This window comes from Anolis sagrei, chromosome 1 (genome assembly GCF_037176765.1).
Source record: "Anolis sagrei isolate rAnoSag1 chromosome 1, rAnoSag1.mat, whole genome shotgun sequence".
NCBI classification, from domain to species: Eukaryota; Metazoa; Chordata; class Lepidosauria; order Squamata; family Dactyloidae; genus Anolis; species Anolis sagrei.
The window spans coordinates 33,357,366-33,378,568 of NC_090021.1; the positions used below are offsets into that span (position 1 = coordinate 33,357,366).

At 36.7% G+C, this 21,203-nt stretch overlaps 1 protein-coding gene across 5 annotated transcripts in view; it reads left to right on the plus strand.

Moving 5' to 3' along the window:
- Positions 1-21,203, plus strand: part of PROX1 (prospero homeobox 1) — an 89,063-nt gene that overhangs the window by 26,941 nt on the left and 40,919 nt on the right. For 4 of the 5 annotated variants that reach the window (XM_067463731.1, XM_067463727.1, XM_067463729.1 and 1 more), the window contains exons 3-5: positions 1,586-1,693; positions 3,596-3,733; positions 9,058-9,252. In XM_067463731.1, coding sequence (XP_067319832.1) covers positions 1,586-1,693; positions 3,596-3,733; positions 9,058-9,252 — 441 coding nt within the window. The remainder of the gene's footprint in view (positions 1-1,585; positions 1,694-3,595; positions 3,734-9,057; positions 9,253-21,203) is intronic. The other variant, XM_067463736.1, reaches the window with a different exon arrangement.

The following is a 21,203-nucleotide window of genomic DNA, read 5'->3' on the forward strand; positions in this document are numbered from 1 at the left end:
ACTGGAGGTTCTTTCAACTCTTCTCTTGGCACAAGAAGTATGTCAGTCATAAATTATCTTCTTTGTAATCATTAAGCATCTAAAACAAAACAAAAAAAATGCAAGTTCAGTTGAGCAGTTTGCAGTGTGCTTACATAAATCAAGAGCTTTAAACTCATAAGTTTTAAAATCCTTTTTATAAGAATTAAAACCAAACCATGTTTAAAAATAAATTATTCCTTTGTTTACAGTCCACAAACAAATTTCAAAGACTGCAAATTGGTACATGAACTATGTTAAAAAGTGTATCTCCTTAAACCACAGCCACCCAAGGGCAATATTAAATATATGTTCTTGTATTTATCACAAAATTTGACGCATAAACATGCCACATTCTGCAACAGATAAATAACTGTTTAATTCTATATTTACTCTTTATAAAATATATTTTACACATAATTCTATGTTGTTACAGTATATTCTTTTAAGTAGAGATATATGTTCTTCTGCCATTCTGCTAAACAAAGATGCTTCTGCTTCTGAATTAGTTTGAATTTGTGTGATCTTTCTCCACCATAATGCATATTCTTTAATAAGTGATATTTGTGTGTGCATGTTGACTTTCTTTAAAAGAAACAGTCCTCTAAGAAGCCACTGTGAGCTCTCTTAATTGACCTTGTGGGGGCCACATTGATTTTTGTCACGTGCATCTTCATTTCTGATAAATTATAAAGCCATTAATTTAGAGAGGAAATGGCAGGGCCAGCCTGCTGCACAGATGTGACCAAAACTGCCCTAGCAAACAGTACACAAAAGAGTGCCAAGGAACCAGGGGAAAGGAAGGGAAGGCAAAGGAGGGAGATTGGAAAGCTTAGATTGTTATGGTTAGCTTCACATTCCCTTGGGAACACTTTTGGTTCTTTAGGTTGCAGACCCAAAAGGTAATGATGTCTGCACGATAAATTGGTGCTCTTCTAGAGTAGGTGACCATAAATAAATTATTATTATTATTATTATTATTATTATTTCCTCATCATTGTGATTTATTTTAACCCCAATATACTTAAATCAAAGCACCATATAAGACAATGTTTATTGTGAACTAGTTTTAATTAATTGTTCCCATTCTTGAGAAGTTCAGGACAATTTCACTGATTTCTCAGTTGAAGAAGAAGAAGAAGAAGCAACTTACAAGGAGAAACAATATTTTTCTGTTTGTGCTGCTAGCATAGTTTGATGTGTATGATTTAGGAAGAAAATGCATTAAACATTTTTAAAGCATGTACCTTATATGTGTATATATGTTCCTTAGCAACAAGTGAGCATACACACTTGCAAAATTTCTTCTGCCAACTCATAAGAACCAGCAGGCCAAATCCAATGTGTATTTCCTTTTGTGCATTTGATGTGTCTAATGCAGCCAGAAAATAATGCAGGGTTTTGCTGCTCTAAATAATATAATCTCAAATGTTCACCTTTCCTGAGAAATGAATGTGAAAATGTTCTTCAACCCTAGAAACCCCTTCTTCCAGAATAAGATAATCTTAAATGTTGAGAACCAGATTTCAAGCAATGCATTTTTTTTCCTTAACGGCTTTCATCCTACATGCAGGAAGGTCTCTCGCCAAACCACTTGAAAAAGGCTAAGCTCATGTTCTTTTATACCCGGTACCCAAGTTCCAATATGCTGAAAACATACTTTGCAGATGTAAAGGTAGGAAAAGACCTTTTAAAATATTTTCCCCCTTCCCTTGTGTCAACTGCATGTTCGGTTCTCCTGAACGCTTATTAATATTAATTTGATTCAACTAATACTATATCTTGGAAAACTCTTATTAACTTTTTTGTGGGCAATGAAGCTATCCTAAGACTGTTTCATTCTCTTTCCCCCAAAAAATCCCCTTTACTCTCATTTTTTCATTCAATTTATTCCCTCCCCACTCCATCCTGATTCAATACAATGTAGACAATAACAAAAAAAAAACAAAAAACGGACAGCAATTTATTTATCATTTTGGACACAATTGGATGGCACAGTTTTGCATCTGCAAAATTTGTACTGGTGGCATTAGCGTGCTATCCAAGAGCGTTTAGGAGAGCCGTTTTCAAAGTGCTCCTTTAATTGTTCCATTGCAGGCATGTTCCTCATATTCCGCTTCCACTGGCGCCTTCTGTAGAGACCCCCTTTTTCCCCCCTTCCGTCCAAAAAAGAAAAAGAAATGCTACATTGAAATTCTCTATGCAGTAGCTGCTTAAAAACAAAAGTGATGATTGTCTCTTATTTACAACTTAATTTGTTGTTGATGCAGAGTACACTGAACATAAGGAGGATGAATAAAATGACAGATTCAGGCCACATTATTCAAATGAGGATATGAAAGCTGTCGACATACAGCTGCATCCACCCCTCATTCTACAGAATATTAGGACCTCCTGATTTTTTCCCACTAAAGTAATTGTTCCTTCACATCGACTTGATTTTTTTGTGTTAATCATCTAAGTTTATTTTTTTAAAGAAAGAAAACAAACCTAGTTTGGGTTCTAATTATTATAATGATACACATGGTATCATTTTGTAAGCCTTTTAAAATAAACATCACATTAGTTCAAATTTGTTGTGTTGAAATTCTTATTGTACAGTACCATACCGCAGTTCTCTGAAAACTTTAAAAGCAGTCCCTTTCTTCTCTAGCAAATGTGGCTTCCCTTCCTTTTTAAATAAAAGTTTTGTCTCCTTCAGTGGGTGCCTTGGTCACTAACTTCCTAATTTTTCATTTATTCATTTATTTTACGTATACAAGTTCTGCCTAGTCCTTTTCCCATTGTTTAACAAATTGTCTTTTTCTTCTCATGTTTAAAAATGTATTTCATATTTCGTATATTTCTTTAATTTATCAGTGCATGAACCTGCACTTAATGATCACCCACAACCATTCCCATCTTGATTATAACACTTTGGTTTTTTTAATTCCATGTTTTGTCATTTACAATTTGCATGGTACATAAGTATATTCAATATTTGCTGTTCAAATAACTAGAGTTTCTGGAGAAATGGGATTTGATGAATTGTTTTAAATATAAACAAAATTGGGGGAGGGGGTATGGGCTAAATCTTATGTTAGTCCCAATTTGAGGAGATCCATTGAAATCAATAGGACTTCCAATAAGTAATTAACAAATCCCATTTACTTCAGTGGCTCTGCTCTGCTTTGGACTAACATTGGATTTATTACGAAGTGTTTACTACAGTCAATGATGCTTTATCAAAGGCTTGTCAAGTCTCTAAAAAAATCTGGACATTAATCTATGCCTAGTTAACAGGTATAAAAACTAATGTTTTTGTTGTGGTCTTAGATGCACTGGAACTGCTATGGAGACTTTGGAGCCATTGATATACAATTTGGCCAAAGTATGGCTCAAGTGAATCCCACAAGAGGGTTCTCTGCTGTTCTCTTTCTAGTAGATGCAAATGCAACCAGTTGTACAGTAATAAGTTTCACCAGCATTTAGTGCTTGTCATCTTATTCAGCATGTGATGAACTGATCTCGGTCTTGTTGCAATGTTGCCACGTTTATATTAAACATTTTGATGTTATGCCACCTTATGTTTATATAGCATCATTCATCCAGAAGAAGCCCAAAGTGCTTTTCAAACAGCCAATATAGGGACCATTCACCCACCACTGAAAGGCAGCCACTTCCGTGGTGGAAGGCAACAGCCATTCGGGGTCAGCAACATCACACACCAGTAGATGTAAATATTAGATACATTCCTCTTTTCTTGGGGAGCAGGGTTGGGAGGGTGGGTTTTCCAAGTTGAATCTCTCGAATGTTTTGTTTCATGGGTATAGTTAGTTAGCTTCTGTTTTTGACTTACTCTGTAGAGTTGATCAGGCTGTCCATGGGGCCAGAGCTGGATTAATGTTTATGTTAGGCAAGCCTCAGAGTAGAACCTTGTAAAGATTGTGAACATCATTGTCTTCTCTCTCTCTCTCTCTCTCTCTCAATTTCTGTTTCTGTTTCTCTCTGTGTGTGTCTTTCTTCCACCCTTCATCCATTTGTATTTGTATTCCTTTTAAAGTTTGGCAAATTAGGATATACAAGAAAGTGTCTTATCTCAAAAGATTAGAATATTATCAGCTAAATATGATGGAGAATGTAAACAAAACATTGCTGGCGTTTTTGCCAAGTCAGTAACTCAAAGCAGCAGTGGTAGGCAACTTGTAGCCCTCTGGATGACCTACAGTTTTCATAATGGTAGGACTTATCATTGACCATGTTGGCTGGGGAAACTAGAGTCCAGGGGGCACAGGTTTACCTGTCCTCCTTCAGACAAGCTGCCATGCAGTGTCAGACATGGGACAGAATAGAGTGGGTGGGAGGAGAAAAGAGGTCTCTCTGTCCATATAGCTATGTACGTACAATTGACACAAAGTTATTTTAATGCGCCAATATCCATTCACAGCCCAGGAATCCCCTAATCCCTAGAAATCAACAGTATCCTCTATCTCAAAACAAATGTTTATGCCATTACTCAAAACAATATTCAATCACTGTCACACTCCAAAGGCAATGTTACTAGACACCGCAGGGGCTGCTTTAAAATAATTGCAACTGAACTATTTTTTAAAGACAATTCTTATGAATGTTTCATCCAATTTCTTGGATGTATAGCAGTAGAGAAAATAGGTGTATTTTCTCTACTGCTATACATCAGTATAGCAGTAGAGAAAACAAGACCTTAATTTTTACAATATGGTAGCCTTCTTCATGGTGCTATTCCACAACTTCTTTAAGCACCAACCAGCATTACTTATGGAAACTGTAGTCCAATACATCTGGGAGGCACTGGGTTGGTTACTAGTAGGCATGTGCAACAAAACTAACAAAACTTTCAAAAATTTGTTTTAAATGGCAGTTTCTAATTGGTTCTGTCATAAAAATCACCAATAACAAAATAATAATGAAATTTTGAAAGTTTTGTTAGACTTCTGAAATTTTCACCACCAGAACTCTAGCAACACTGTAGAAGCAAAGCACCAGCACTCTCTCATTTTGTAAGTACTTTAGAACCATTTAGAACCATGGATTGCCCATGTCTAGATACCAGAGTTCTAGGGCACACCAGTTTGAGCAAGCATGTATTTGCCATTTCCATTGGTGAAAGAGGGCCTCAATGCAATTTAATGTGTGGATGAAAAAATAATAATAGATGCAGCTAGTGTACTATAAAAGAGTTCTCTTTGAATAAACTTGCTCAGACTGTTGTCCATATTTTTAAAGAAAAATCAAGACCAAAAAGTGGAGGAAATTTTTATTTTAAAGATGGTGAGGATTTTTTTAAAAACAAGAAAAGCATCTTGAAGTATTTTGGTAGAGAACCTTTTAGTTAACCTGAAGGAGGAGTGAATGAAATACATCTTTATTGTGTTGTGATACGATGTGGACTCTTTCTGCCACATGAACCATGGCTGTGAAATCTTTTTATTTTTATTGCAGTCTGTGGGGAATAGCCAAGGATGCATGGATGAAACTTCCACCACAGATGATCGTCCTTGGTTTCCAGACTTTCTAGCACGACTCATTTTGCCCATTATAAATCCATTCCAAAAAAATCAAGAGGATTTTTCAGAGTGGCCTCTAAAGCAGCATGCGAAGCTCGAGTTGTAATAGCATGCCTGGAAAACACAGGAGGACTCCTTGGATTCCAGCCCATGCATTGCAATTTATCCTAATGCGTTGTACAATAAATAGACAAAGTCCAATTCAGTACTCTGTAGAGTTGCCTTGTTGGTCTTAATCTTCAAGGCAATTCACTTTTATGTAAAAGCCAAGTTAACAATCCTTTTTAAAATATATAAAAAGGGGTTGTTTTTTTTTAAAAAAAAAATACACAAATGAGCCTAAAACCATTTATTTGGAAAAACAATCCAAATTGGTTTCGGTGGATCAAATGCATTTGGTTAGACTCACTTAAAATTATCCTACTCATTTTCTGTCGAGCTTACGCATGAATTCCACCCTTGAGTTTTCTTCTTGTTATGATCTTCCTTGAATTAAGCAGCTGAAATTAGTCAGACTGGATAAGATGCAGCCATATTTTTTTGTCTTTTAACTTGGGGGCAGGGGGAGAATTCTCCTGAGTTAGTGTGGGAACAAAAAAAGGATTCTCCTTGTATCATCTTCTTTCGCTTCACTTGATGCCGATTTCAACGTATAAGCTAATAATTCTTAGACTACTAAATACAACAGATTCAGTGTCATTTTAGCTTTGAAGAACAGGCCCTTCCAGGCTTTTCAACCCGGCAATGTTAAATGATGTATCTCATTCCCTCCACCCCTTGAGTCAACTGCTGCCTAGCCAGATTAAGGTGTCAGATTGATTTGTTTTATACATCTTTTGACCATGCTCATTGAATATTTAGGAAGTTTCTCCAGCCCATATTGAGGCAGAGGTATCCCGTGGGAAGCATTAATCAAAGTCACAGAGACTCTTACACTGTGGAAACACAGACTCTTTATTGTAGCGATTAGTTTGTGCAGTAACACATTAACACACTACAGAGCTTTTCTTTTATAGAACAATTGATCCTTTTCTTGTACTTCGCTACAGAAGGAGGGGGAGAATAATTAACTCTTTAAAGTTTAGCAATTTAGAAAAAAGCTGATTTATCTACATCAGAATATCAAGACAAGAGCAGGCATGTGTGTGTGTGTGTGCATGTGCGTATGTGTACACACACACACACACACACACGGAAAAAGTACCCCACTTTTCAAATGTTCTGTAATATTTAGGTCCTAAAAGTGTTGACGTGTGTCAATTCTGCATTTCCTTGTTGATTTTTTTGTTGCTCACGTCCTTTCTTATTTTCTTTCTTTCCCCCTGCTTTTTCCATTCTGAAAGAAAAAAAAAACATTAAACCTCTTTTTGTCCTGTTGCTAAATAATGACATGTGCATCAACTTTTTTGTTGTTGTTGTTGTCCACATTAGGTCATTCATGGCCATTCTAGAAAAAAATCCCCTTTCTGTTTTGCCTCCTCTACAGTACCCTTGTCCATATGAGACAATGTCTTGTAACAATGCAGGGGCCTAATCTCCATGTCAAAGCAATTTTCATTCCCCAGTGCACACCCTGCTATCATTTTGTAATGTTTTGTTTCTTATTCTAAAAGAATTAAAAAGGAACAGTAAGCCGTCACGGGGGCCTGTAGTCCTTATCTCAGTGTCTGGAAATTTGGACAGTGTATTTTACTGCTGAGATAAAATGGAAAGAACTCCAAGTTCAGCAAATCGTAATGGGTTTAAGTTCTATTGAAATCGGTAACCAGAAGATCAGATAACGGGGGTCCTTCAGTTGTCTTTTTAATCAGGTTCCCCGCAAGGGCTGAATAGAGACAGAGCAGACACACAGAGTGAAAATATAATTCTTGGATAGGTTAAGTACATGTTTGAACTCTTGCAAGCAGAAGCGATTTGATGATGACTTAATCATTTTCTGGTCAATTATCTGTAAGGACCCTTGCAACTGCATGGCAATTATGATGCAAGTTGGCCTTTTGGGAGAAACACCAGTCTCCCTGCTTCTGTTTCCTTGCTACTTAGATTCCCTGCCATAAATTTTCATTCGTTTATTATCTTTGCTAGCATGGAAACAACTTTCTGTGTAGTAATTACAGCCCCAATGCACACTTTAGCTGTCATCTTGTTGGAGGCCTGGATGTTCTCATGGCCAGCATTTGATAAGTGTTCTTTGTTGATTTTTGATTAATGCACATCTCTTTCTGGGGGCCAGGAAAGTGAATGCCTGTGATGACAAAAGGCAGGGGGGTCGTATATCAGCTTGTCTGATATATAGCTATGGATTTATTGGTTTTAACTTGGCAAGTTGAGAAGCATCTGTCCTTTACACATGGGGTGGGGGAGGCTGTCAATAAGAGGGTATCAGCTGCAGCATAGTCGAGATGACATCCTTAGTTCAAAGATCATAGGGAAACAGTAAGAAAACTTCTCTTGAAAAATATGGATACTTTTGGCCTTGATCTCCCTATTTCTTATAAAAAAAAAGTGACACTTGCCATGCTATCTTACAGATGAGGTTGGAAAGCTTCAAACTTGCCAAATGGAATGGCAGAGATTTATTTTAATATGGATTTAGTAGAGATTACCCTAGTCAGCATCAGAGAGGCATCTGCAGCATATAAACAGAGGATAGCATATAACTCTATTTCTTGAATTTAGAGAAGAAAACATCATAGAAAGTTCACAATACAATAATTATATATATATATATATATATATATATATATATATATATATATATAATCTATGTGTATGTATAAGAAAGCCCTATTAGATTCATCAGGTCACTATGTGATCTGAAGCCACATACACATATGTCTGAGGATATTATCAGATTTTAGCTTGATATACAATTATAAAGAAATGTAGCATCACATCTGCATGTGATGCTACAGTCCTTACCTTACCTGAGTCAGGTATACTACTGGTCTCTAAATACCTTTTAAATAAGCAGGATTTCACATTTTTCTTCATTAGGAATAGGTCTTACATCTAATGGAATGCAATGCGTTCTTCTTATTTTATATGTGCTTCCATAGCACTTGCTTACAATAGATTAAACCTAGTAAAAATGTACTAGGTAAAAATTGCAATGGCTTTGGCTATTTATCTATTATATGAGCCAGAATAAATTTGCACAAAAACTGGAAATCCTGGGCACTTGCTCTATTGCATGCCTACAAGTTTGATAGTAGTATCTAGATATATGGAAATGTTGCCCAATGTTGCATTTGATATAACAGTAGTGCAACTGCATAGCGACTTTAGGAATGAGAGCTAGAAAAATCCTTTGCTATTAAAACATTTGATGCAATATAATTTAATATCATCTGACTCAGTCTTGTGTACCTCCTTATTCCTCTGGCTTAAAAGCTTTGAAGATGAGCTCTGTGAAGGTGGGAGAGAGGAAAGGGTGTAAGGATGTTATGAAATGGGGGAAAAAGACAGGACATGTCAAGGATCTAATCCTTCTTTCTCTTTTGTATTTTAACAGTTCAACAGATGCATTACCTCTCAGCTCATCAAGTGGTTTAGCAATTTCCGTGAGTTCTACTACATTCAGATGGAGAAGTATGCCCGCCAAGCCATCAACGATGGTGTAACAAGCACTGAAGAGCTGTCTATAACCAGAGACTGTGAGCTGTACAGGGCCCTCAACATGCACTATAATAAAGCAAATGACTTTGAGGTACGCACTCTTTCTATTCATTCCCCCCTCGATGCATGTGCATAACTGATTTTTTAAAATTAAAAAACCCTTCTATTACTTGTCTCATCCAAGTATTTGGCATAAATCCAATTGTTAGCCCCAATGGGATTAAATGAGGACTTGGTAAGTCAACTCTTAGGTAAGTTTCACTGATCCAATTGGTCTCTCTAATTGGCACTAGCAATTGGATTTAGGCATCTGTTTGATGCAGCTCCCTATGCCATTTCTAATAATGAACGTATAGGATGTATAAAAGCCAGTCTAGTCAATTTGCCTTGTCAGAACAAGTTCTTTGTTTATACCACAGTTGTAAATTTGTATTTTTTCGCAGTTTTCCAACTTTATAGCATAACATAGCTCTGATTTTTAAGAGCTACACTACATGAACTTTGCTCCTTTTCTAAACTTTTATTTTGGAAATGGAATAGAACAGAGGAGATGATTTATTTATTAATTAAATAATAGAATGCAATCTAGCTGAAAAAAGACATAAAAATAGCATACTCTAGAGAAAGTCAGTTGTATCCCAGTTCCATTGAAATCTCTGGATTACACCCCATGGATTGGCAGGTTTGACTGAAATGGCTCCTTATGGGCCAGCAATCAGCTAGCATGAGCCAACCTCTGAAGCAGCAGCTTAGCAAGCTATTGTTGCCAACCTGCTGACCTTCTGTAAGCCCACAATAGCAGATTCCTCAATGCTGATGGTAGCATTTTGCACTGTCCAGCTAATCCGATGCAGAGGCAAGAGGGAGACTTCTGGGTGATACCAGTCCTGGCTTTGTGGTACTATTATCTACTGAAAGGTTGAGCAAGATTTTGGTATGCACTATGCTACACAATAGAACAACAGAACAGATTTTTGTCTGCTTTCTTATGTATTAGGTACAGGATTATTTGCAACAACTAGTTACTTTTCATCTAGTCCTTTCATTTGCTCCTTTTCCCAATAGCTACATTACAATGCAATTAATGAAGAAACATTTCAATCCATTATATAAATATCTATAACTTTTACTTATACTTGTATTAATAGTAGCAGGATGTGGTCTTACTAAATAGTAGTTGAATATCCCATAGTTTAGGTACTGGTGTCTGTAGTGCCTTATGCTGCTGGTTCATTTTTCTGTTGTGGATATTGAGGAATTGGTGGGAAGAGGGTGATTTTTCTTTCATATCCCATTATCAGATTTTACATGAGTAAATGCAACTGTTCTAGTTATTTTTGAGAAACAGGAGGGTAAAAATTTGCAGCGATAAGAGTAACAAACAATTGAGAGAGTTATAACTACTAACTTTTCAAAGCAATGTTCCAAACTCTGATGGGAGTGTATGAAAACTTTCCTCAGTGATTTCCATTACCTTCACATCTCAATGATTCATACAAAAGGAGGTGCTGAATATTTTAATACGGATTCTGTTCCCCAATCATAATGGTTTTCAGCACCCATGGTCTGTTGGCCCTATACCCTTGATTTATTTTTAATGAAATATATATCCTGAGCATCTTGGCTTTAGGATGTTAATAAATGGAACCCATTCACCAGATTTTTTTAAATGTCATATCTGTCAAGGTGACTAACCACAATTAAACCCAATAACAAAATGCAATAACATGAAAGACTAGGGGAGAGAGAGAAAACAATATAATAAAAGAAGAGAAATGAAGACATTGGACAGAATCTGCCCACCAACCAAATAAATAGATATGATCATAATGCAGCTTATACAAATTTTCAAGATGGACTCATGGGCCAAAGATCTCCCTAGTTCATTGCAGCCACAGAAAGGTGTCCTCCAAAAATAGGCCTCCGGTACAGTTGAAACAAGAAGAAGCACCCCATAGTCAGGTTTCAGGACTAATCTCAGATTTCTCTTGCTCTGCCTTCTTAGGCATAGAGTCTAATTAAAAAAGAGAAACTGATCTAATAAAAAGTGGTGAGAGAGTAGAGATATGAAGGATAGTCACTAAATTTCTCACCATTCACGAGGGAGGCTGTCTTGGCAAATTGAGGCAGTCTACTAAGGCACCATCACCTCTGTGAGAGAATGAGACAAAGGGCCGATTTAGATTTCAAGATTTCTGTAATTGGTACAAAAATGTCTTTTCACGTAAGTGCTGACTTTTCCCTTTGTGGAGCAAAGCGTATGCACATTAGAGGGACAGAAATGTCTACTGATTGATCGAAAGGCATAACTTTTCCAATGCTTCCAGTTTTTAAATGTCCATGCAAGGAAGCAGCAACTATTGTAATAATATGCCTAATTTATGCAATGTGCACAAAAATTGTCCTTGCAAATACAAAACCTCTCTCAAAATCAACAGGTTATATCTCATATTTCAAGGGCAAGGAGCAAACATTTGCATTTTCACATTAACGCATATGAGAGCAAGATAAGAGAGAATGTACACCACGAGAAAGAACATAAACCAATTTCTTTGTAGCAGTTTCCTACAAAACTTGGGAGTCTAGTTTTATCAGTTGCTGCATATTTAGGGGAATAGTGGGGGAATCAGAAACCCTTCATCTGATCAGGTCACTCTTGGTCAAAAGTCTGATCAATTAGAGAAGGTTTCTATAAGTTGTCTGAGGACTGGGTTTTACATTATTTAGTGAAAGGTGGTATCAATAATTTTGTAATATGACCATAGTTGCATACATCACTTCTTTATTTTGAAATGTAGTAAGAGTAATGTAATATCAATATTATAATGCTTTAAATTTCCATTTTATAGTACTAGACATTGGGATATTTTGGTGATTTTTAACTGAAGCAGTTCTAAGAATGCAACACATTATTTATCTCATCATTTATGATATTGTCTTCAGACATCTTTCTTTGGGCCAGCATAGGGTTGTTTAGACAGTCTAAAACCCCCTCCCTTTCAGGTGCTAATTTTTCAGGACCAAACACAGAAGAATACCTCCCCTTAAGTGAAAAACTGGACTATAAACTTTTTGCCTGGCTGTCAAGGCATATCATTTCATCTGTAGAGATGCATTCTTGCCTGATCAGCGTCCAGTCCAAGTGACGAGTGCAGAAGGAAAAATGGTGTTGAAATTGGATCTGAACTTCTTGAGCAAATGAAGCATTTTCCATATTTAGCATCATAAGAGTTCCTCCCCTTTACCGTTTTATTGCTGATCTTTTAATATAATTGAAGCCTGATATACTCCTACTCATAAATAATTGATATAGATTTTCCTATATCCTTTCTGCTTCCCTTGACAAGAGGTAGCATTCACAATGTATTTTTAAAACAAAATATAGAGGAAGCAGCAGTGGGAGTAGGAGGGCTCTGTTCTGTATGATTTCTGGAAACTGTTTTACTCAGATCCACTGTCTGCACCTGCCAGTGAACCTCATCTAACATTAAAGTGTGAGAAGAATCCCTAGGCACTATGTCTTTGTTTCAGGCACATGAAGGTCTTGGCTATAGCTTATGAAGCTGGCCTTGTTATGTTTTTCACAGCACTTTGGAACACCAACAGCTGTTAACACACTCAAATAAGAGACTTAACAAGGCACACACTTTAGCTTTGCCACTATAGCCTGCCTCATATCCAGAGGTAGATAATACACTTCAGAGGAGGAAGCCATGACTGTATGGGTGATCTCTCTGTGTAAGGTGTATTCCAGTACAGTTCTATGCTGCTGTTCTCTTTTTTAAAGATCACTTGGAATGGTGTATGTGTAGGCAGAGTGGTGATACTGAACCAAAAGCTCCTTCAAATGCAAACAGGAGTTATTTCCGCCTTTGTCGTATCGAAAATGTGTGTGTGTTGGTGAACGGGAACTACATTTTTCCATTATTGAGTCAGCATGATATCGTGGTTCAACTCTGGACTTCAACTCTATAGACCAAATTTTGAATTTCCACACAGACATGGAAACACATTGGGTGACCTTAAACAAGTCACTCTCTCAGTTTCAGAGGAAGGCAATGGAAAATTCCCTCTTGATAAATCATGCTAAGAAAACCCCCAAGATGTATTTATTTTAGTGTCACTGTAAGTCAGAAATGACTTGAAGGCACACAAGGCACACAACATCAATTGATTGATTTATCATTCTGAAATTGGTTCAGTGGGTCTATTCTAGGTGGGGCTAATACATTTTAAAGGAAGCTTTCTTTAAAGAATGTGATTATAAAGATACAATTGGTTCTACCTTATATGGGCCTTCTACATTTTAAATTATTCAAATTTTATTTAGCTTATCCAATGTCACAATTTAATTACTGGGTTGGATCCATGCAGCTTCGTCTTCTCCACTGGCTTTTCTCAGTTGTTGAATAGTGTCACTGGGTTTTTCAATAAAAAACAATTGCATGTAGATTAGAAGATAGAACTATCTCAATATGGATAAAAATACCAGCAGAAAATTTAACAGATTATACTTTTTGTGGTTTCTCACACTGTTTTTCACACTGGGGTATAAATATCTGGGGATCAAACAGAAGGATTTTGGAAAGCGCACATTTATATAAATTGCTGCTTGATCTTCTAAAAAAGCCCACACAGAATAGGCACCTGAGAAACAAAGTGGCATCAAGTGCACCATTGGTCTTAAGTCTACTATAACTGTAGATTAACAGGAACTCCTGAGTATAAATGAGATATTCTGGTGTATGTACGCATATATCCAGGATTTTACAGCACCTTTGAGGTTAACTGAGAGAAAGATGTTTGTAGCATAAGCTTTTGTAGACTTAGTCAACTTCATCACATTTTATCAAAGGTACTACATGATCATCTTATATATGGCTACAGATTAACATAGCTATGTTTTTGAATAATACTCATACCTTTATGTTTTCCACTCAGAGATCAAAATAAGCTTTTCAAGGGGGAAATGTGTGTGTGTGCATGCTGTAGAATTGAACGGTTGAAAACAAATGTGGGAAAATGTTAATGCTTTTATGCCTTTATGCCTTAGCTTCACCAAAACTGAGAGGCCTCTAAAGTGACTTTTAGAATAAAGTGGATTGGGAAGATATCTGGAAATCTAGTCACAGTTAGACATATTCTGTGTTTCACTAAATTCAATCACAGAATTCATTCCACATACTTGGTTGTTAGTATTTCTTTCATGCCTGATTGTAAAGTTTTTAACAGTAGACTATTGAGAGATAAAATTCCTCAAGCTGTGAACTTGTTGTGTATGACACAGCAACCAACACATGCTGTGTCATGTGCTCACGTATCCAGAGTCAATTATTTCTGAAAGACAGTGTTCTCCTTTATTATCTCTTGAAGATGATTTACATGTATATTACTTGGGCAGGCACAGGATGTTCAAGCTCATATGTCCTTTGCTCTATGCATGTTCTCATACAAATAGGATTTATCCATTAGCTTTTCCTACCCCCTTTTCATGGTATAGATAACAGCAGCAGAGCCTAATTATCTCAGCATTTATGCATTTATCCCTAATTTCTAATTGCAGTAGCTTGATGTATGATATCAGAGTTCAGAATCTCCAAGATTGGTAGAGTACCACATAGCATTTCAAATTTGGGATGTATGATGTTGGGTGGGAATGATAGTCATTTAATGGGTTTAGAGTGTAAACTGTTAAGTGTGTGTGTGTGTGTGTGTGTGAAATTTCTGTGGTTTCCTTTAGAATCTGTGAGACATGACAGATCCAAGAGGCAAGATGTAAATAAACAGTTACTAGCTTGCTGAAGTTGAGAACAAAGGTTGGTTGTATTATCCATTTTTAATGGCAAAATCAACTTACCCCAACATGCACAAATGTATGTGTTGTAAAGAAGCATCTGAAGCTCCCAAAGGATTGCTTCTCATTCGTGTCATTAAATGTGTCGGCTTCATGTGCCCAAAGAAATTATCTCGACCATCGGAGATGTCTCCTAAGTACATGGCAGGATACACATGTCAATAAGGCAGTGAATGTGGTTGGTCTAGGTTTCAGCCTAAACTTTGAAGGAGCTATCCAAAGTGCTGGACTCTATTCTCCAAAGCACTAGATTCCCACAGTTTGTTCTTTTCATGTTTTTTTTTTTTTTGCCAAAATAAGAACACATTCGTCATCCCACTGACATGAGAGTTACCAGTTGCCACTGGTTAGAATTGACTATATAAAAAAGAATATATGTATATTTTGTGAATAATGTCTGATATCTTCTTTTCTGCTGTACAAAAAGTTAGACATAAGCACTGAAAAATACTTGATTTCGGTTTATGAAAATATGCTACTGTTCTTACTAAATCAGATTATGGGTCCGACTAGTGAGTGGCAGTGGATCTATAAGATTTAAGACAGAAGTCTTTCCCATCCTTCAATCCTATGATCCTCTTAAATGGAGATGCAAGGGATGAAACGTGACACCTTGTGCATGCAAAAGCCTAAATCAAATTGTTAGTTCATACTAGAGTCAGTGGAACTTGCATAAGTATTGACTTATCAACTACTTATTGATTTAATGGGACTAACAATTGGATTTAGGCAACTGCATTTTTTTAAAAAAAATGAATGCAGTGTGAATTTTTATAAAAAAAAATCAGGATTATTACAGCTTTGCAGATTTTGGGGGAGGGGGACCATATTGTTATTATAATTTGAATATGTATCCCTAGTTGTTATTATGAAGAATCTATATATATATAAAATGCTCTGTGCATAATGAGTACCTTAAAAACAAATAACCAATGAATGAAATCACACCAAATTTGGCAACAAAATGTCTCACAACAGAAGGAGTGACCGTCACTCAAAAATTATAATTTTGGGAGTTGTAGTTGCTGGGATTTATAGTTCACCTACAATCAAAGAGCATTCTGAACTCCATCAATTGAGCCAAATTGAACCAAATTTGGCACACAGAACTCCCATGACCAACAGAAAATATTGGAAGGGTTTGGTGGGCATTGACCTTGAGTTTTGGAGTTGTAGTTCACCTACATCCAGAGAGCACTTTGGACTCAGACAATGATGGATCTGGACCAAACTTGGCACGAATATTCCATATGAATATGAACACAGATGGAGTTTGGGGGAAATAGACTTTGAAATTTGGGAGTTATAGTTACTGGGATTTATAGTTCACATATAATCAAAGAGCATTCTGGACCACATCAACGAGAGAATTGGGCCAAACTTCCCACAGAGAACTCCCATGACCTACAGAAATGCTGCCTTAAGGCCATCCAGTCCAACTTCCTCAGGGCAAGAAAACATAATCAAAGCCCTCCTGACAAAGAGCCATTCAGCCATAGATCTAGATAGATATATATATGATTCAAACACACAGATATAGTATCATAGATTTGAAAGGGACTCTTAAGGAAGGACAATGATATGTTGCATGTTCCAGAGTAGGCAAACCAGTCACTCTCCACATCAAAGAAACAGCAAGAAATACTGTTTACCCACAACCATAAAGAAATTACATATATTAGAAACCAACACTTTCTCATTACTTTATTTTCCAGATCAACAGACTGGGCCACAGCAATGTGTGGCAGGGCACAGCTAGTAGGCAAATAAAATGTTGAATTTCTGTAAAAATTGGGAAGAAAATTTAAAGAATAGGAAAAAAAGGTCTATAAAACTGGAGAGTCATGACCTGAGATCATGGATATAAGGGGAGTTCAAAATTGAAATAGCATCCAAATAAGTGAAGATTGTGAGCCAACAGCAAATCATGGTTTAAAGCAAGATTTTGATCCTGGCTTGTTCGAGCACAATAAATCATTATCCCAGGTTCAGACTAAATGCTATGTTATACATGCTTGTTTTTCTCAGTTGTGCAAGTGGGAAGAGGTACCAAAAGTGAACAGGCTGCATGGATCAGCTTGAGCTCATGTAAATCTCCTGCTCTTATTGTGAAATGTTAACTACTTTTTAAAATACATGCAATAAATATAATTTAGCTCTAAGTAATAAATACCAAATCCTGCTCCTATCCATGATTATTTTACAAGCAATTTTGACTTGAGTTGCCAAGATACATGTCACACCTAGAGGAAGGAAAGCATTGAAAAGTATTCTCAGTTACTCAGGCAGTGTAGACTCATATAATCCAGTTCAAAGCAGATCATATGGATTATATGGCAATGTAGAAGGGGCCTTAGTTGTCATAAGTGGGAAGACTTTGAGATTTCATGCCTGAAATATAACACCACAAAGTAAGCAAGCAACTGTTATCCTAATGAAATCAATGGAACAAAATTAGCCACAGTTAGTTTCATTTGTGGTGGCTCCTGGTTCTAACAGTATCTGCCAGCAAAACCATTCAGATCATGCCACAAAATATGTTATGCGTTTAGCTGTTGGTGCAGCCCAATCCTAAATGTTTATGTACAGGATCTCTTAGGCGCCTTCTATACTGCCATAAAGTCCAGATATAAAATCAGATAATCCAGATTATCTGCTTTGAGTCTACATTGCCATAAAATCCATTTCAAAGCAGATTTTTATATGGCAGTGTAGAAGGGGGTACTGTAGTAGTTGAATATTTTGAGTGAGAAGGTGCAATGGGGACCAAAATTCGAGGCCCCTTCTACACTGCCATATAAAATCCACATTATCTGCTTTGAACTGGATTATAAAGCAGCATATACTGATATAAATTCAGCTCAAAACAGATAATGTGGATTATCTGCTTTGATAATCTGGATTATATGGCAGTGTAGAAGTGGCCTGAGAGGCAAAATAGGCTTTTTTTTTTGGCCATTTCTTTCCCATCTTTTGCACAGTCTTTAATCTGCGTTTAATGTAGTGACATTAGAATAACAATAGTTCTTTAATTTGTGCATGAATCTTTATTTGTATCATATATGCTAAAATGGCTTTTTACTTGTTATATCTAATTTTAAGACTTCAGGCAGACGTTTTTCCCCTGTGCCACATTATTTCTATTATTACTATTGAAATGGTTTCATTTCTGTGATTTGCAACAGAGGAACATAAAACCTATGCACTGTTGAATAGTAAAGTATTCTTGCTCGATCAATGAATATTTGACAAACTAAATGTATAGGGAAATTGGGAGATTGTGGGTGCCCCCCCCCCCATCATTTGCATAAAACTTCATGCATGTTGTAAGATATATCAATTGTCTCATGGCAAGTTAAAATTTTGCAAGGCATGAAAAGTCATTTCACTAAAATAATTATTTTGCCTTTGCCACTTATTGCATAAATTCAGCTGTGAAAGTTGTGTAAGTGTAAAGTGGTTCTATAAAATTCCACTTCTAATGATTATTTTTAATCAAGATCTTTCTCAGCTGAGCCAGACAGAGCAATTGAAGGCATTATGAAGTTTTGGGCTAGAAAATTATCTCATTCTGATATTTATCTCCCTTGGATTCAAGGTGTTCATCACTACAATGAGATAGGCCCAATATGATGTACAGTCTATTTGATTTAATGCCATTACATTTTACAGCTCCCTCTTTTTCCTTTTTGTCATTGGGTTACATTTAAGCACAGCAAGATCAAGTTTTAAACCTCCTTACTCAACAGCTCTATTAGTTATAATGCACCATGACCTCTCTCAACATTCTTAAAGAAAAAGATACAGTGTAATGTCACTTTACTTTGCTTATTGTTCTTTGTTGAGGTGAACAAAGCATTTTCTACAGTGGTTATAGCACATAATTATACAGCTTTCAATAGTGGTGTCTTGGCACATATCAAAGTTCAGAAGAGCCTTTAGAAAAAAAAAGATGTTTTGTGGCAGCCTAGTGAGGGTCTCATCTTTCCTTCAGAAAATAGTTCAAGGCTCTTCTGTCAAGCTTCCCTACTTAGAGCTTTTTCTCCTCCTGCTTCATAAAGTTTAAAGGGGATTCAGTGGAGTTCTGTGATCTGTTTCCTTTGAAAGATTGTTCCTTTGCACAGAGAGGTCCTTTGACTTCAAGAGTTCACAGATTCATGTCTTTAGGTATCATATGTCTGACCTTATCAGTTACTCTATTTAATGTAGGAGAAAAAGTCTCAAACTCTTTTGTGTTGGTCTGGTTTTTTGCCTCTGTGAAGTGATTTGGCGAAGAAGAAGGGGGGAGACAGGGCCATCCTTTTTAGCACACCACTGTGAGGCCGACTGTAACCTACCCTGTGGCTTCTCTGGGGGTGGGGGAAATCGCCCGTGTGTTTTGTGTATGGAGAGCTTCACCGTGATAATAGAAATTATACAATGACAGGCACACACATTAAAACGCATTTTGTTCCCCATCCCTTCCCCACCCCTCTGTGATCTATTGGCTGTTTTGGTGGCCGCAGCTTTGGTTCCCCAACAGGCACAACCATTTAACAAACACAGAGAGCAAACGGCTGGAGCGCTGGGCCAGCAGTAGGCTTTCCCTTGCTTCGACCTACCCCAAAGGCTTTGATAATTAATTGTCCTTCAGAGATGAGGAAAGTTCAGAGACAGTGTGTGTAGCAATGTCTATTGTCTGACCTTCAGTTCTCCTTCCTTCGGCTCTTTTTCTTCACACCACAAAGAGTTATCAATAGGAGTGGAGAGCAAGTGCTCCTTCTAACGACTGCAGGTGGTGGTTGTTGTATTCTCTTGGAAACTCATCATTGTATTTCAGTGATCTGTGGATTAAATGGGCTCAAAAAGTTCTGACAAACCTTTTCAGAACACCCTCTGTTAATTCCACATGCACTTGAACAGAGCCATTCTGCTAATTCTCCAGAAAGTTTAATAGATTTTTCCCTGTCCTGTGGCTATGAAAACACCAGAAAAAGTTCAAACTATGTAAAAGACTTGGAATGAAATCCTATACCTGTGAGCTTACCTGTGAGTAAATCTCACATATTTTATGGAGTACTGCATTGCTAGGCTCTTATTTTTCGCCACGTCTGCTTACCAGATAGGAGAAGTCGGAGAGGTGTGGTACAATATCCAAGAAAAGAGCCCATAAATTAATTGATTCAATGTAAAAAAATTAGAAATGATTAGAAGGCACACATCCTCACCTCAGAAGATTTCAGTGATGCGGAAATGAGAGAGAATATTTGAAGACACTGCACTGATAAAAATTAGATTATTTCCTTAAATTCTAAACTTATGGTTACAACTTACCTATGAGTAACACTTGAGGAAAAATAAATTTATGAACATCACAAATTGAATATTTCTGAAAACATTTAGCCTTTTATTAATAGCTGCACATTGGTGGATTTAGTCCAAATGTACAAATAGAATTATGGTAGATGGAGTCTTGGATTCTTTAGCAGTTCTGATTAAACAAAGTCATTTGGTTTCTACTTATATTCTGAATGTATTGAAGACGTTGTGAGAAAGCATAATCTTCCAAAACTTTGCTCACCTCAAACCTTTTCATTTATTTCAGCTAAGTCTCTTTAATACTACACATTTATAGTGCTATGATTCCACTTTAACTGTCAAGGCTGCATCCTAGAACATCCTGGGGTTTGCAGTTTGGTGAGGCACTAGAGTTCCCAGCTGAGAAATCTAGATATCCCTCCCTAAATTGCAAATTCCAGGATTTGATAGGTTGCTGCCATGGCAATTAAACTGGAGCTATAGTGCTATAATCATGTAGGTCACTCAAAGAGGACTAATTTTGCTAATTTTGCTTTGTTGAATTTGTGTCAACTCTAAACTGTGCAGTCTTCCAGTAAGGTAGCTAGTTGGTATATAAGTTTAGTTGAAGCCAGTGACTTGCACATTCATGTTGTAGTTAAGGCACATAAGAATTTTGCACACCATGAATGGGTAGATAATTGTGACAGAAGTGCCACTGATATATGATTAAATAACGACATCAGTGTAAATACAAGCCAATTCAGCAAATTATTTTTTTTAAAAAAGGGAGGTACCTCAAATGAAAAGATACAATTTCCTTGCATGATTATTGGTGGATAAAAATCATTTATTGTAAATGCTTTGCCATTTGAGGCTCCATGAGAATTGTGTGGTTAATTAAAATTGTA